At 38.3% G+C, this 15,450-nt stretch overlaps 2 protein-coding genes across 4 annotated transcripts in view; one reads left to right on the top strand and one right to left on the bottom strand.

The window, feature by feature from the left end:
- The window catches only part of TPR (translocated promoter region, nuclear basket protein), a 65,513-nt gene extending 60,547 nt beyond the window's left edge, over positions 1-4,966 (bottom strand). The window contains exons 1-3 of one of the 2 annotated variants that reach the window (XM_011291010.4): positions 4,807-4,966; positions 4,126-4,434; positions 2,268-2,372 (exon numbers count right to left, since the gene is read on the bottom strand). In XM_011291010.4, the coding sequence (XP_011289312.2) occupies positions 2,268-2,372; positions 4,126-4,434; positions 4,807-4,876 (484 nt within the window). In that variant the 5' untranslated portion in view covers positions 4,877-4,966. Of the gene's footprint in view, positions 1-2,267; positions 2,373-4,125; positions 4,532-4,806 lie in introns of those variants that run through there. The other variant, XM_019821720.3, reaches the window with a different exon arrangement.
- Positions 4,967-5,059: 93 nt separating this feature from the next.
- The window catches only part of ODR4 (odr-4 GPCR localization factor homolog), a 44,733-nt gene continuing 34,342 nt past the window's right edge, over positions 5,060-15,450 (top strand). For both annotated transcript variants that reach the window (XM_045049136.1, XR_006591994.1), the window contains exons 1-4: positions 5,060-5,224; positions 7,905-8,025; positions 10,870-11,007; positions 14,485-14,580. In XM_045049136.1, the coding sequence (XP_044905071.1) occupies positions 7,927-8,025; positions 10,870-11,007; positions 14,485-14,580 (333 nt within the window). In that variant the 5' untranslated portion in view covers positions 5,060-5,224; positions 7,905-7,926. The remainder of the gene's footprint in view (positions 5,225-7,904; positions 8,026-10,869; positions 11,008-14,484; positions 14,581-15,450) is intronic.

Genomic DNA, 15,450 nt, shown 5'->3' with positions numbered 1-15,450 from the left:
GGTTTTCATCCAATTGCCACCCATATGTATTTCAAAATGAAGAAACTGAGACTCAAAAAGACCGAGTTGTACATTCCAAATTCATGAATATTCCAAGTTTATTTGTAGACCAAATGTTTAAATGTGCTATCCTGTCTCCAAAATCACATTTTTGATCATTCTAACCAACATTTACAGGAAAACGCATATGCAGTTCTCACGTTTATCATTTTTCAAGGACATCTCTGAGTCAATCATAAAGAGTAAATTATATTTACAAATAAGAAAATTGAGTAAAAAAAGACAAAACCAAGAAAGTAAATAACAACATTTAAAGTATAGAAAATGTATACAGAGCAAATAACAATAATGGATAATTTTAATTCAGCTTGTTTATCACTTTAAAAAGAGCCTTTACCATGGAGGGAAAAAGTTATGCTTGATACTGAATTATCAAACCCACAATCTCCACTCATAATGGTCTATCTTTCCTTGTACAGTCTCTCCCTTAAATGCACACAAGTAACTAGGAAAAATATACTTCCTCAAACTTTCCTCCATTAAAATACATCTACATTATTTACATGCTAGCAATTTAATGACTAAATACATTGTCACTATTTCCGATATTAAGTTCTATTTAAACAGTTGGCTTATTATACAGAAAAATCTTGTTAAATTAGTGTAAATTTTCTATTTTGCACTTGTATCATTTGCTGCTTTCCAAAAGCACAGATTAAGAATGATAAACTAAAAAAACACAAACATAATTGTATACTCCTAGAAGGCATACTAGAAGCTTATTATACAGAAAAATCTTGTTGAATTAGTCTAAATTTTCTATTTCACACTTGTATCATTTGCTGCCTTCCAAAAGCGCAGATTTAGAATGACAAACTAAAAAAACACAAATATAATTGTATACTCCTAGAAGCCATACTAGATGCCTTGTGTAAATAGACTCATACACCTGTAAGTATAAAATAACCAAACTTACGCAAAACTGTGCTAACTTCACACAGGAAGGACTGCATGTGTACTGTTCAGCACAGTATCAAGTACATAGAAGACAAATGATAGGTTACCCTCATCTTTTCCAGATCTCATAAAAGGAGCAATAATCCAGTAATTTTCCTGAAATTCTTAAGTATCACAGCCCTACAGACCTAGTTATCATGCCAAAACAGAATACAGATGGATGAACCAGATGTAGCTACTTGAGAAATTACTTATACCTTCACTACATGTGTATATATTCCATCGTACATATATGTCATATTTTTTAAAAAAATTAAGTGCTTCAAAATGAGCTGAAAAAAACTATGACCTAAATACTCGATGGCCACAGACCTGGTTAAATAAAAAGGTTGAAGTGTTAACCATTCTCTTGATTATTAGCTTCTGTGTTCCCAATCAAATTAAAAATCCAGCTATCCCTAATAATACCATGTCCCTACTCTAGAAAGCTCTTTCCTGACATTTGCTTTCTTCTATCATAAGCAAAACATATAATACACATCATTTTCCTAAGAAATGCCACGACCTTTAAGATCTTGTGTACCTTCTAGAACTTAATTGATAGAAGGAAACTAATTAAAAAGGAAATTACTCATCTTTCACAAGAAATGGGCCTTAAAGAGGAAATATCCTGGGATTCATACACATTTGTAAAAATTGTGACAGTTAAAATTATAATAATAGAACTAATAGGCTTTAATCTTCAACATGCAAATAATAAAGTCACTCTCCTTAATCACACTTTCTGTTGCATAATGCTTTATGACTTTTTAAAATGCTTTCAAACATCTCTCATTTGATCTGTACAGTTGTGTAAGCAGATGGACAGGCGGTTCTAACCATTTTATATGTTATGATTTACATGTGGCAAAAGAACTTTTATTTTTTTTTATTTTTTTTTCAACGTTTTTTATTTATTTTTGGGACAGAGAGAGACAGAGCATGAACGGGGGAGGGGCAGAGGGAGAGGGAGACACAGAATCGGAAACAGGCTCCAGGCTCCGAGCCATCAGCCCAGAGCCTGACGCGGGGCTCGAACTCACGGACCGCGAGATCGTGACCTGGCTGAAGTCGGATGCTTAACCGACTGTGCCACCCAGGCGCCCCGCAAAAGAACTTTTTAACAGCAGATTTGGAACTCAGATCTCCTGACCATTAAGCCCTATGACAATCAGTATCTTCATAAATAGTAATGTTTCCGGGGCACACAAAAAGGTATCTAAAAATCTCCATTCTCCAAGAATAAAATAAGGACACAATTAGATACTTACTGAGCTTCTCGAGCTCAAGCCTCAAGCTTTGGCACTCTCGGGTTTCATTCACAAGCCTCTCCTGACTGTGGGACAGCCTCTTCTCTATCTCAAAGTATTGTTGTTCTTCAGAAGAGCAGAGAAAAAAATCAAACACACATGTGCACATACTGTCAATACTGCTACTTATTTTTAATAACATTGATTTTAATAGTTAAGACACAGTATTTGAATCGCACTCCAAATAAGAAAATTTAAGTAAAGATACACAGGGCACTGAAAGGACTTTAACGTTTCCTTATATACTTATCTATATATGTATATATGAACATATACACGTATATAAAAGAAAACAAGAACTAAAAAGAGTTTTACAAATTACTTCCCTATTCACAAGACTGAAATTCTTCAAGGTAGGCAAAATCTCTTATCTTAGTATTTTCCCCACACATTACTTTTTAGCATAAAGCTGACACACGTACAAAAAACCTTATTAAATGGAGAAAGAATACTTAATTAAAAACTGCTTTGTTTTAAAAGGTTGTGTAAATAGACCCATACACCTGAAATTATAAAATAACCAAATTTACGCAAAACTGTGCTAACTTCACACAGGAAGGACTGCATGTGTACTGTTCAGCACATAGAAGTACACAGAAGACAAATGATAGTTACGTATAAATTAATGAAAAGAATGCCGTATACAACCTTCAGTGTTGGGATTCAGGGAATTATTTAAAAAAAAATGTTTTTAACGTTTATTCATTTTTTGGGAGAGAGAGAGAGAGAGAGAGAGAGAGAGAGAGACAGCATGAGCGGGGGAGGGGCAGAGAGAGAAGGAGACACAGAATCCGAAGCGGGCTCCAGGCTCCGAGCTGACAGCACAGAGCCCTGCACGGGGCTCGAACTGATAAACCTGATAAACCACAGCACAGAGCCCTGCACGGGGCTCGAACTGATAAACCTGATAAACCGTGAGATCACGACCTGAGCCTAAGACGCTTAACCGACTGGGCCACCCAGGCGCCCCCAGGGAATTACTTTGTAACACCAATTCTGCTTGATAATTACATTTTTTGGAAGTGATAATGTATTCAGAATTTTCAATCAATTTAGCAAAAACAGCACCATAACATCCCCCCCCCACCAAGAAACTTACAGAGTTTGTATTTCTAACGGTAATCACGGTGGTCTTAATCTCTCTTCAAGGATGTAACTTTACTTGAGGGTCTGCTATACGTATCTATAAGCAGGTCTTGATATACTTTCTAGTAAACTCCAGCTTTTACAGAGAAATCCAATGTATCAAACTTACTTAACCTATTTACGATCGCTGCGTTTCCAGCGCTGTGTTATGCACCTACTCATTTTTGTGAATATCTACATCGTTACTGGATCCGCTCGAAGGGCTAAAAAAACAGAACTAGGTGCACGAAGTGGTCAGTTCGACAAAGGCCTTTGAAGGCAGGTGACCGGAAAACTGAGCGGCAATCGCTAGCATTTTACGTGCAACAGTAGACACGGTACTCTAAGCTTAGAGGGAGAGGGGTCGCGCGGACTCCGGCCAGTCCGGAGTAAAGAAACCCAGATCTTCACAATCTGTGTGCCGAACAACGTTAAGTGTCCCTATGGGAGACTACTCTAACTACAAAGAAAACGGAGCCAAATGTAAATTCAGTTTAAAACAAACAAAAGGGCTCCTTCATTTCAAACTGTGAGGGAAGCAGGTAAGAGAAGGCCTACAGGAGGGCGAGGCAGCACAGGGAAGCGATGCCATCCGCGAAGTCGTACGCAGAAAGCGAGCTTGCAAGGGGAGAAGACCAGCCATGGCTACGGGGTCGGGCCCAGAACCAAGGGCGGGAAGAGCGTCGCCACTTACCACTCTCCACCTTAAATTTCTCATGCCGCCCCTTCAGGCCATCGATCTCGGATTGCTGGTCGGCAAGGAACTTTTCAAGTTTGTTCTGGACGGACTTAGGCAGCTTGTTCAGTTCCGTGCGCTCCAGGACCTGCTGCAGCACCGCCGCCATGTCGATGTGGCCGGGGGCCGCGGGGCCAGCGGCCGGCGGAGCAGAACCGGAGAAGAAAGGCGAAGACCAAGAGGACCCAGAAGCCTGGGCGCCCGCGTCGACCACCTCGCTCCGGGGCTCGCGCGCGCCTGCCCGCCGGAGACTCCCGCGGCGGGACCCTGGGAAATCGAGTCCTGCGTTAGGCGCCGCCGAACGCGCCACAGCGCCCGCGCCCGAAGTGCGCGCGCAGCCGCCGGAAGGTGGGCACCCTGGGTATCCGAGTTCAGAGGCGGCCTCTGACCCGGCCGGGCACTCCGATTTCCGGCTCCCCAGTCCACCCGCTTCAAGCCCCACAGACCTGTGGGAAACGTAGTGTTTTGGGTTTTTTTTCCTCAATCCCTTCGGTGAGCCTGATTGCGCACCGCCCATTCCGCTTCCTCTTTTCTCCCCGCCCCCCGGCTCTCCTCAGGCCGTACGACTACTGTCCGCGAGATGGCGCCACGGAGTATTCGTCAACTCACGTCCCTCCCTGAAGAGCCAGGCGACCTTACCGTCAAAGCTCCGGGATGCCATGGGTCGTCCTCTTTGGCGGCTTCTAGACACTGAGCCACTAGAGGGCATCGGTCCGAACACAGTTGAACGGCAGGCGCCGGGCTACCGCCACGCTCTCAATGGCGCCCGGAAGGGGGCGGGGTGGCGACCGCAGTCCCTTTGGCTGAGGTGCTGCGATGAAGGAAGGGGGGCAGCGTGCGTCATCAGTATGAGCCACTTGACTCCCGAGACCCTGGGTTTGGAGTGGGAAGTGAGGTGTGGGAAGTCTGTCGCTTTCTGATGAATTCATTGGCTGTGGAATTTGGACCCGAGGGGAATCTGGCCCCAAGAGGCTGGTTCTTGCACCTTAAACCCCTTTCTCGGGAGGACGGACGGTTCGACAGGTTTGCCTGTCATGCGTGCAGAATCTGACTGCAGGTGAGTCGGCCTACGGGTGTAATACGTGAGTGTGAGGGTTGAGTGTGTGCACCCGGGCTCAGAGAACCTCCTTTTGAAGGAAGGAAGTAAGGAAGACACCGAGTGTAAGAAACATATGGGCAGACACTCCGGCACGACATTCAAGTCCAGCTTTGACAAAACTTAACTTTGTTTAAAACGGCATACTTAGAGCGTGTGTGTGTGTGTGTGTGTGTGTGTGTGTGTGTGTAGCGGAGTAACAGTGAGCCAACAGGAATTTAAGGCGCTTGTTTCATTTTTCTTTGTTTTAAGGTGATACTGCAGAAAGTGTTACCATATGTTTCTACTTCTTGAATGGAGAAACTATATACAAAAGTTTTGTGTTGTAACAAAAGTTTTAAAACACAGTGTTAAAAACCGCTTATCACCCTGCCTCTATAACAGAACTACTTGTTTCCAGATCGTAATTCTGTGACTTTTAAGCCGAACCTGTAGATTATTTCATATTTAAATATGCCTCTGAAAGAATTTATTAGGTCCTTTATTGCAAATAAAGTATTCCTAATGTCATTCTCCTGCAGTTCCCACAGTAGCAGCCCTTTTGTGAATATCAGTAAGGAAAGATTGATTTTTCTCCAAAGTATTTTATGTAAGCATGTTAACTAAGGTTGCTGGTATGGGTAGCACTGTCTTGGGTCCTTAGCCCACTATTCGTGATTTGGAAAATGCAGATATTCTGTGTTTGGACTCACAGAGTCCTAAAATTAGATGGGTTTTCAGACTTGCCTGATCCAAATTCTTTATTTTGTAGACTAGGAAATCTCTCTTTTGTAGAGATTGAGCTGTCTCAAGTCACAGTGCTTGGACAATTTGCATAGCTTATGCTGTCACACAATATTTCAGGATAAATTGAACTGTATTAGGCAAGATGTACATTTTTAGTAGGGTCTTTTGTAAAGTATGGTCAGCTATAAAAAGTTTTGAAGAAGCACTAAAGTAATATGGTTACTAGGTGATAGTTTGGAAAAAATAGGATTGCAAAGTTACATTTCATTACTTTGGAGTCATTGTGACTGCTTTTTCTTGAAGAATTAAGGATTATTAAGACAGAAGGAAAAGTAGAATAGCACAATGAAGAAGAGGAAAGTTTAATATGTTGAGGCACTATTAAAAATGGAAAGACTTTAAACTTATAGCGTTACTGATTTAGATAGGCAGTTCTAGACTTAGTCTAAAGAGAAATTTTGTGCAAACCCGATTTACTTGCACAGTTGTTGGAAAAGAGCTAGGAAGAAATGTAATGCATTTTGAGACAAAACTGAACAGGCTTTTTGAAAAAACAACACCCCGTAGACAGTTTCAAACTGGAACCAATTTGCTGGGCTTTACTTTTGGAGTAATGCAAAAATCATTGTGACTGGTGATTTTCTTTACGGGTTTCAGATATGCCACTGCAGCATATTTATAGTTGCCTTGGCTTTATTGTGCCAAAAGTTTGAAATCTTTTCCAGAACTCAAACGACTCTTATTCCTATTCAAAATGCTGCAGCTGTCATCCATAAACTGGAAAGAGAGAGCAGAACAGAAGTTACCCTTAGTAAAGGGTTAATTGAAACACCAACTATGATTCCTCAGTATGAACATAGCATTTAAGGACATGGATTCTAGAGCTAGACTGCCTAAGTTGAAATTCCACTTTTGCCACTTCCCAGCTTTGCTGCTTGAGCAAGTTCCTTTTTTTTTCTTCATCTATAAAACAAGGGTTATTCAACGTTTTTATTTATTTTTGGGACAGAGAGAGACAGAGCATGAACGGGGGAGGGGCAGAGAGAGAGGGAGACACAGAATCGGAAACAGGCTCCAGGCTCTGAGCCATCAGTCCAGAGCCCGACGCGGGGCTCGAACTCCCGGACCGCGAGATCGTGACCTGGCTGAAGTCGGACGCTTAACCGACTGTGCCACCCAGGCGCCCCAAAACAAGGGTTATTAAAAGGGGGGGGCGGTATAGTAATAGTACCTACCTCATGGAGTTTTTGTGAATATTAGATATTACCACATGTACAGTACTTAGAACAAGGCTTTATGCAAAGTAGAAACCACGTAAATGTTCATTATTCTTGCATTGCTATTTATCAAATTTCATAATTCTAATTAGACTGTGAGTTACTCAAGGGTAGAGGTCAAGTATTATTCATCTTTGTGCCATCCGACCTGGCTCAATTTCTAGCACATAGTAGTTCTTCATAGTATGCTTATTGAGTAAATGAATTTGATTCTATCTCCCAATGAGCAGCTCAGAAATTGTCTTCTTTCCTGTTTTTGAAATGAGTACAATGAGGCTCAGCTTAGACTATCAAAGATGTTACAACTAAGGAGTAGCAAATTAAATAAAAAAAAAAAAAAATAGGTGTGTTGACTGCTAGGTTGGTTTCCTCTCCCTTATCTTAGCTATAGAAGTGGGTTTTATCTTTTATGTCAACTCTAGTTGATTGGTAATCATTTCCAGCAACACTGTATTGAGGACTCTGAAGCTACATTTAAACTTTGCAGGAAAGAATTCCCTATTTAATAAGCAGTCTCTGCAAGGCATGGGATAGAATGAGGGTAGTACCACTTCTGTCTGTATACAACCTCCATGACAAAAACATTGCAAGTTATACTTTTACTTAAGAATGCTGTATATTTTTTTCTCATAATTTAGGAGATAGAATTAGTTCTCAGTAATGGGAAGAACCTACATCGTAGAAGAGGCTGTTGGCCAGTATCTTTCAAACATAAATCTTCAAGGAAAGGCTTTTGTCTCTGGTCTTTTAATTGGACAGGTATGTATCTTTTAGTGCATTTATTGATAAAACAAATTACTTGTTTATTTAAAATTAAAATATGCTGTTTAACAATAAGCATAAGGTTAGGGAATGGAAGAATGGAATGTAAAAGAAGAACTTAACATGGATCTTTGAGGAAAAATATAGAGAAGCAGGACAGACCCCAAGTTTGCTTAAGTGAGAACACATTTCCTTTTGATAATGTAAAAGTAAATTATAATGTAAAAGAAACCCAAAAATTAGAATTTTACTGACCAGATTATACGTATCTTAAAGTCTTTCCAAGTGTTTTATACTCTCATCTAATCTTTATTAATTCCTGGTTGTCTAATTCTTTGCAAAAGTAGCTTTTGACAACTTTATTTCCCATTGTTTATCTTATCTCAACCTTGGTGGCCATAGTGGGCATGTCTTTGTTACATGCTATGGTATCCATTTTACTGATTTTTTTTTTTTTTTAATGTTGATTCAGCGGAAAGGGAGGAAAAGGGAATAGGAGAAATTTGAAAATTAGACAAATTTTATTTCCCTTTTAGAGTTAAGCCTTAAAAATCAACACAAAATGGATCAGAGATTTGGACAGTTATGTCAAAAAGCATATGCACCTGCTGATTTATCATATAATCAGCAGGTAGGACTGGTCAGCAGTATAAAGCGACAACAAAAGGAGAGTCACAGACACACTGGCCTACCTGCATCTAAACACTAGTTAGAGAAGAGTGCACTGTGGCCCAAGGGCTTGATTTTGATGCCTAGGAGCAAAAAGTTCTATTGTAATAATTTTCTTTCTGAGTATTTTATCATGATGCTTTAGAATCTTCGAATTGTGTAATTAATTTTTTTGTTCTGATTCTATCCAGATTTTCAAGCTGTTTCCTTTTATAATTTGGTTATAATTATAACCCTCTGTTACCTACTTACAAAGAATGTACTGTCCAGAAGAGTCATGTGTTCACACCCCTTCATGATATTCTTGTTTTCAACATCATTCTGAATGAGCCTAGTTAATGTCAGTCTAGCCCTGAGACACCGGTTCATTTTCAGGGTTTTCATACAGCTGATTTCCTAACTTGTAACGCAGAGGGTAGACCCTGTACTGTTCACACAGATAATACCACCCTATGAGGCCTCACATTAGGTAGCCAAAGTACCTCTTGGCAATAATCTGAACTACTTTGTGATTCAGGTTACTTGCATCCAATATGGGGCTCTTTTTGCTAGGAGCTTTTTTTTCTTTTTTAATTTATGTGTTTATTTTGAGAGAGAGAGAGAGAGAGAGAGCGAGCGCCCACCTGGGGAAGGAACAGAGGGTGAGAGAGAATCCCAGGCAGGCTGTGCACTGTGTCAGCACAGAGCCCAATGCGGGGCTCGAACTCAAGAATCATGAAATCATGACCTGAGCTAAAGTCAGATGCTTAACTACCTGAGCCACCCAGGTACCTTAGGAACTTTTCATTTAAGGTTTTCGACTACCCTTTATTTAAGAAAGTTTAAGGGAATGAGAGTCTCAGAAAAAGACGTAGTCAGTAAAGATAAAAGGTCAGGGAGAAGTACCCTTTTCCAAACTTGCCTTACTCGTATAGGCTTCTAGAGCTTGGCAAAACCACCATCTTACAAATAAGCCTCTCACGTTTTAAGATCTTCCTTCTAGTCTTTCCTTCTATTGCCTTTTCATCCCTTCCGGTATGTTTCTACTTAAACTCATCACTTTCTCCTTCTTCAAGCTTGCCTGTTTCCTACTCTCTGGGTCAGTTTTTTCTTTTCTTTTTTTTTTTTTTAAAGTTCTGCTTTCTTAATCAGCATCTACCTTTTCCTGTGTGTATATGAATATAACTTTCTGGAAAAATTACTTTTGTAGAAATAATTTCTCTTCCTTTGTATTCTATTCCAGGATGACACTCATAATAGGAGTTTCAGGTCATGTATGGGAATGACACCATGCTAACTGGTTTTATCTGCCTTGTTTTTACTTTTTCTTTATAGTGTACTTTCACTGTAAGGAGGTTGAGCTATTAAAAGTTCCCTAAATTTATCTTTTTTTTTTTAACGTTTATTTATTTTTGAGACAGAGAGAGACAGAGCATGAACGGGGGAGGGTCAGAGAGAGGGAGACACAGAATCTGAAACAGGCTCCAGGCTCTGAGCTGTCGGCACAGAGCCCGACGCGGGGCTCGAACTCACGGACCGTGAGATCATGACCTGAGCCGAAGCTGGCCGCTTAACCGACTGAGCCACCCAGGCGCCCCCCCTAAATTTATCTTTAGATAGCTCACCTTTGGTTACCATTTAACAGTTATTAAAACTGAGGAACATAAATCTGATATCACTTCAATTATGTGTCCCAAATCCCGTTTGTTTTTCTGTGGACAAACATGTACAAATTCGCTCTATCATTGTTTCAATGAAACTAAGACACACAAGATAATTTGTTGCTTTATTTTACTGAGTTTTTATATTTGCTGAGCCATCCAATCTGTTCAGATTATTTAGAAAATAAATATGATAACTAGAAAATTGACAAAGCGTTTTATCTTTTAGTTAAAATGTAGTACATTCACTCATTCAGTAAACTGTTTTTAAGAACCACTAAAGGACCACTATATGATTCACATTCAGGATGTCCAAGCAAATGAGGATCTGATATTAAGTATATCATGTATATAAATGACACGCAAGGGAAACATTGCAAAGTTATCCATGATAATTGGTTTCCCTGTTAATTCCGTTGTAATGCAAGTATTAGCAATTTATGCTGTACATATATTATTTTTGCATGTCGTAAGAGCTTTATGTTCTTCGATCAGATAACACTCTAATAAGCTTTTCTAATTTGTTTTTAAGTGTTCTTCACAAAAGGATTATGTCATTCTTGCCACTAGAACGCCACCCAAAGAGGAACAAAATGAGAACCTCAAACATCAACAAAAAGCTAAGTTGGATAACTTGGATGAAGAATGGGCCACAGAACATGCCAACCAGGTCATCATATTTGTTTTTTATAGAGTTAAGTTGTGCTTATTGACTGACAAAATAAAAGCACTTCAGCCTCAGACTACTAGACTAGGATTTCAGAGTACTCGTTTTTAAGTTTTCAAAACTTGCATAGTACATCAAAGATAGAAATATCTTGTGTCTAATTTAAAAATGCATTTTCTTACTTGAGGTTAAGTCACCCAATATTACCTAATAAGTGATGGAACAGGGATTTGAACCCAGGCTGATTTGATATATGTGCTGCCGAAGCCAGCACCAGGCAGTCTCATTTGAAAGCCTTTGATTTTATATGCTCTCATTTTCTATTGCTAATCTTTATCCATTGTAGGGTTTTTTTTAATGCTTATTTATTTATTTTTGAGAGAGAGAGTGTGCACACAAGTGGGGGAGGGACAGAAAGAGAGAGATACAGAATGTGAAGGAGGCTCCAGGGCTCTGAGTTGTCAGTGCAGAGCCCAATGTGGGGCTTGAACCTGTGAACCATGAGATCATGACCTGAGCCGAAGTTCAATGTTCAACCAACTGAGCCACCCAGGCACCCCTATCCATTGTAGTTTTTAACCTGTCTTTGTTATTTGTCCTTTAGCTTATTTCTGAGTTTTCTTTAAAATAATATAATACTACTAATAAAACAATAATAATATAATACTAAAATAATACTAGTTATTGATAATATAGTTGCTGGTCAGATTGTTTTAAAGACTTCATGTAGAATAAAATGATAGGTTTTTTTTTTATGTCCTTAGAATGTATGTTGTAATCAAAGTTACCACAAACCAATTGTAAGAGAAATGAGATAAAAGTAGAAAAGTACAGTAAGAATATGGAATGGTGAATGATTAAATATCTGCCAATGGCTAGATTCAAACAGGTTCACAAAAGGTTCTAAACTTGCAATATGAATAGTACTGCCAGCAGAAGTCAGAGAACACACTGAAGACACAAAGGATAGTATGAATAAATGACCCAAAGGCATGAATGTTAAAGGCATGTTAGGGGAAGAGCAAGCAATTGGTTACAATCGAAACACCGGATATGTAAAAGAATGTAGTTTTAGACATAAGGCTGTAAGGATGTTTATGGATGGTTTTGGAGCGCTATCCTAAGAAGTGAGGAGTTTGTTTGGTAGATAGTAGCTCTGTGGTAGACTTTCAGAGCTTCCTTTAGAGAAGGAGTTAATATGATTGATCAATAATTGAGGAGATAATTTCAATACCTTGGTACAGTGTAAATGGAGGGTAGAGAGACTGAATATCAGTTACTGTAATAGTTCAAAAAAAGATGATGTGAGCCCGTCCTAGACTCTAAGCTTTGTGAGGACACGGGTCATGTCTGTTTTGTTTATGGGTATATCCTCAGTGCCAAGTGTAGTATTTCCATGGTTTACAAGAAGAACTCCAAAATGTTGGATAATGAATGCATGAGTTAACTAATGCAGTGAGCTAAAACTTCACTGCCAAAACACTTCAGTCACAGAGCCAATCCAACTAATAGGAAATGTTAGAGTAATGTAAAATAATGATTTCCATCTCCCATCCATCAACTTTAAATTTTTCAGAGTTGCACGTGTTTATCTGTATGTTTGTATGTGTAATAGGAGTGGTGTATAGCAAAAAAAATACAAGAAATTTTTAATATCTTCTAATGAAAATAATAAATATTTCAAACTTAAATTCACAATGGTTTCTAAGTAACTTTGGACTCTAATTTTTCTTCTGGTTTCTTATGCAGTGTATACTATATATGCATGTATATATATATATATACGCATAGAGAGATATATATTGTATATGTTTACACATACACACATACACACACACACACACGAACATAAAATTTTTATAGCAAAATAAGTTAACCGTTTTGCCTCTAGAAAGAAATCGCTAATTTTATGTGTTATGGTGCTTTTGAAAACATACAGATTTTCTGTGCTAAATATGAAAACTTTGTTCTTTATTTATATGTCAAGCATATGTTACTATAGTGAATAGAATTTATGAAATCTGAGGGAACCACCAGCAGACACAATGTAAATATATTAAGGAATAGACTGGTATGTAAGAAGACTTAACTTTGTGATCAGTTTTCTTGTGCACTGAGCACACACAAAAAAATAACCAAAGCATTTTGATCTCTGAATTTAGATGATAGAAAGAAATCCATATGGTATTAAGAACTAGCCACAGTCATGTGAAGGGAAATAACATATTGTGGAGGACAAACTAGTAGTTTGGATCAAAAATATGCATAACTTCTTAATCTACAAGTCCACCTCGGGAAATTTATTCTAAGCAAATAATGCCATGAACATAGAAAGCCTTGCCAGAAGTTTTACAATATTATTTTAGAGTAAAGGGGTGCCTGGGTAACTTGGTTAAGTGTCTGACTTCGGCTCAGGTCACAATCTCACAGTTCATGAGTTATAGCCCTGCATCGGGCTCTGTGCTGATAGCTTGGAGCCTGGAGCCTGTTTCAGATTCTGTGTCTAAAATAAAAAACATTTATTTTAGAGTAAAGAAAAATTGGAAATAACATTCATACCCAATGTAATAAATAGGTACAAAAATTGAAGTAAACATAAAAAATAGGAAACAATGGATTTTCAAGTCAGACGCCCTCTTCAAATCCTAGGCTTTTAACATTCTTCTGAATATTATAGGAATAGAGAGTTAGTTGAGAATCACTTCTTCTCTTAAAGAACTTCCAGACTATCGCATACCAATGATTATAGCACGGGCTCATGCGATAAGCTCCATGGGAAAACAACACCAGAGTCTTGTAGAGTTGGGAGATCAAAGTATCAGGGAAGGCAGCTTCCTCAAGCTGACTTTGACGTACAGTAGAGTTCAGTCATGTAGAAGGATAAAGGAAAACCAGTTCAGGCTGAGGGAGCAGCTGGAGTGAAGGTTTAGAATTAGAAAGCTGGATACATGTATGGGAAACAGAACTTTTTGAATGATACTTGAATATTTCAGGGAAAAGTAGCATCAAGTGAGGCTCTGACTATCTGGTTAGCTAGATTTTGGAGACTCTGAAATACTAGTAGTAGATAAAATTTATGTATTATTTAGGTGACCGACAGTGGAAGCCATTGAAAAATTTTAGAAGGTATCTCACAAGATACTTTGATCTTGTGAGAAAGGGGTTTTGTTTATTGATGTAACTAAAGGGTATCATTATTAAATGGTTTAAGTTATAAAGTATTTTTAAGACAAAAATTAAGGACACTTTAGAAAGATTGTGTACATACTGACACCCCATTCATCATGGTTATCAACTGTTTCTTAGTATTTTAACCAGTTTTTCAAAGCTCCTGTATACCTGTATATGTATACCTGTAGGGTATACATATAGTTAGTACTCAGTAAGTATTTGTGGATTTAGTATTTAGCTTCTCAAACACCAAACATTGCATATAATGCCAAATGCTTATGTTAGCTAATACTATATTTCTATTTTTAGGTGTCCAGAATGCTACCAGGGGGACTTTTAGTTCTTGGAGTATTTATCATTACAACTTTAGAAATGGGAAATGATTTTCAAAATGCCCTGCGTAGAGTAAGTCTGAAATATCAAAAATTCTTAAGATGATCAAGGTTTACATCTTATTTGAATTGATTATACATATATGCAATGATCCTAGGCATATTTTAGATTAGCATTTCATAATCCTTTATGCTGGAATTATGTTAAAACAGCTTTTTTCATCTGATTGCATAGTATTTTGAGTGTAACAAAAGGTCAATATTTCTATTTTCAATCAAAGCTATTTTAAAATAGCTTTAACTTAATTTTATTTTTTTAAACATAATTTATTAGCTAACATACAGTGTATACAGTGTGCTCTTGGCTTTGGGAGTAGAGTCCCATGATTCATCGCTTACCTGTAACACCCAGTGCTCATCCCAACAAGCGCCCTCCTCAATCACTTGGAACTAAATGGAAGTTCTAGCAGAGTACTACTATTGGACAGTACTTGTTAAACCACTATGACTTGTCTTATGATAGTAAAAAATTATCTTTAAAATTAAACCTATTAGCTTAACTTCCTTTTAGTTCCAAGTGATTGCTGTAATGTGAAATTAATAGGTTTTGTGATTCTTCATGTGTTAATTTTCTCAAGATTCTGAGAGTAAAACATAATCAGATACTTATTCTGGACTATCAGATACTTAATCAGGACTATCATTAGTCCCCTCCTTTTTGTTTTATTCCTATATCAGTGAATTGGGAAACATAGTCCATAATTAATTATGAAGGTCCACAAGCTGTTTTCCCTTAAGCCCAAATCTAAAGCAAACTCTGTACAGGCACCTTTCGTCTCTTTTAGCACTCAGGATCCAAATGAGTCTTCATAAAGTTCTTTCCCACCCCAAGAGAGAAGGAGACCCTATAATCTTGATAAATGCAAAACCCCACAGAATCTCC

Source organism: Felis catus, chromosome F1 (assembly GCF_018350175.1).
Source record: "Felis catus isolate Fca126 chromosome F1, F.catus_Fca126_mat1.0, whole genome shotgun sequence".
In the NCBI taxonomy this organism is placed as follows: domain Eukaryota; kingdom Metazoa; phylum Chordata; class Mammalia; order Carnivora; family Felidae; genus Felis; species Felis catus.
The sequence above is the reverse complement of the archived record's forward strand: the minus strand, read 5'-3'. Positions and strand labels throughout refer to the sequence as shown.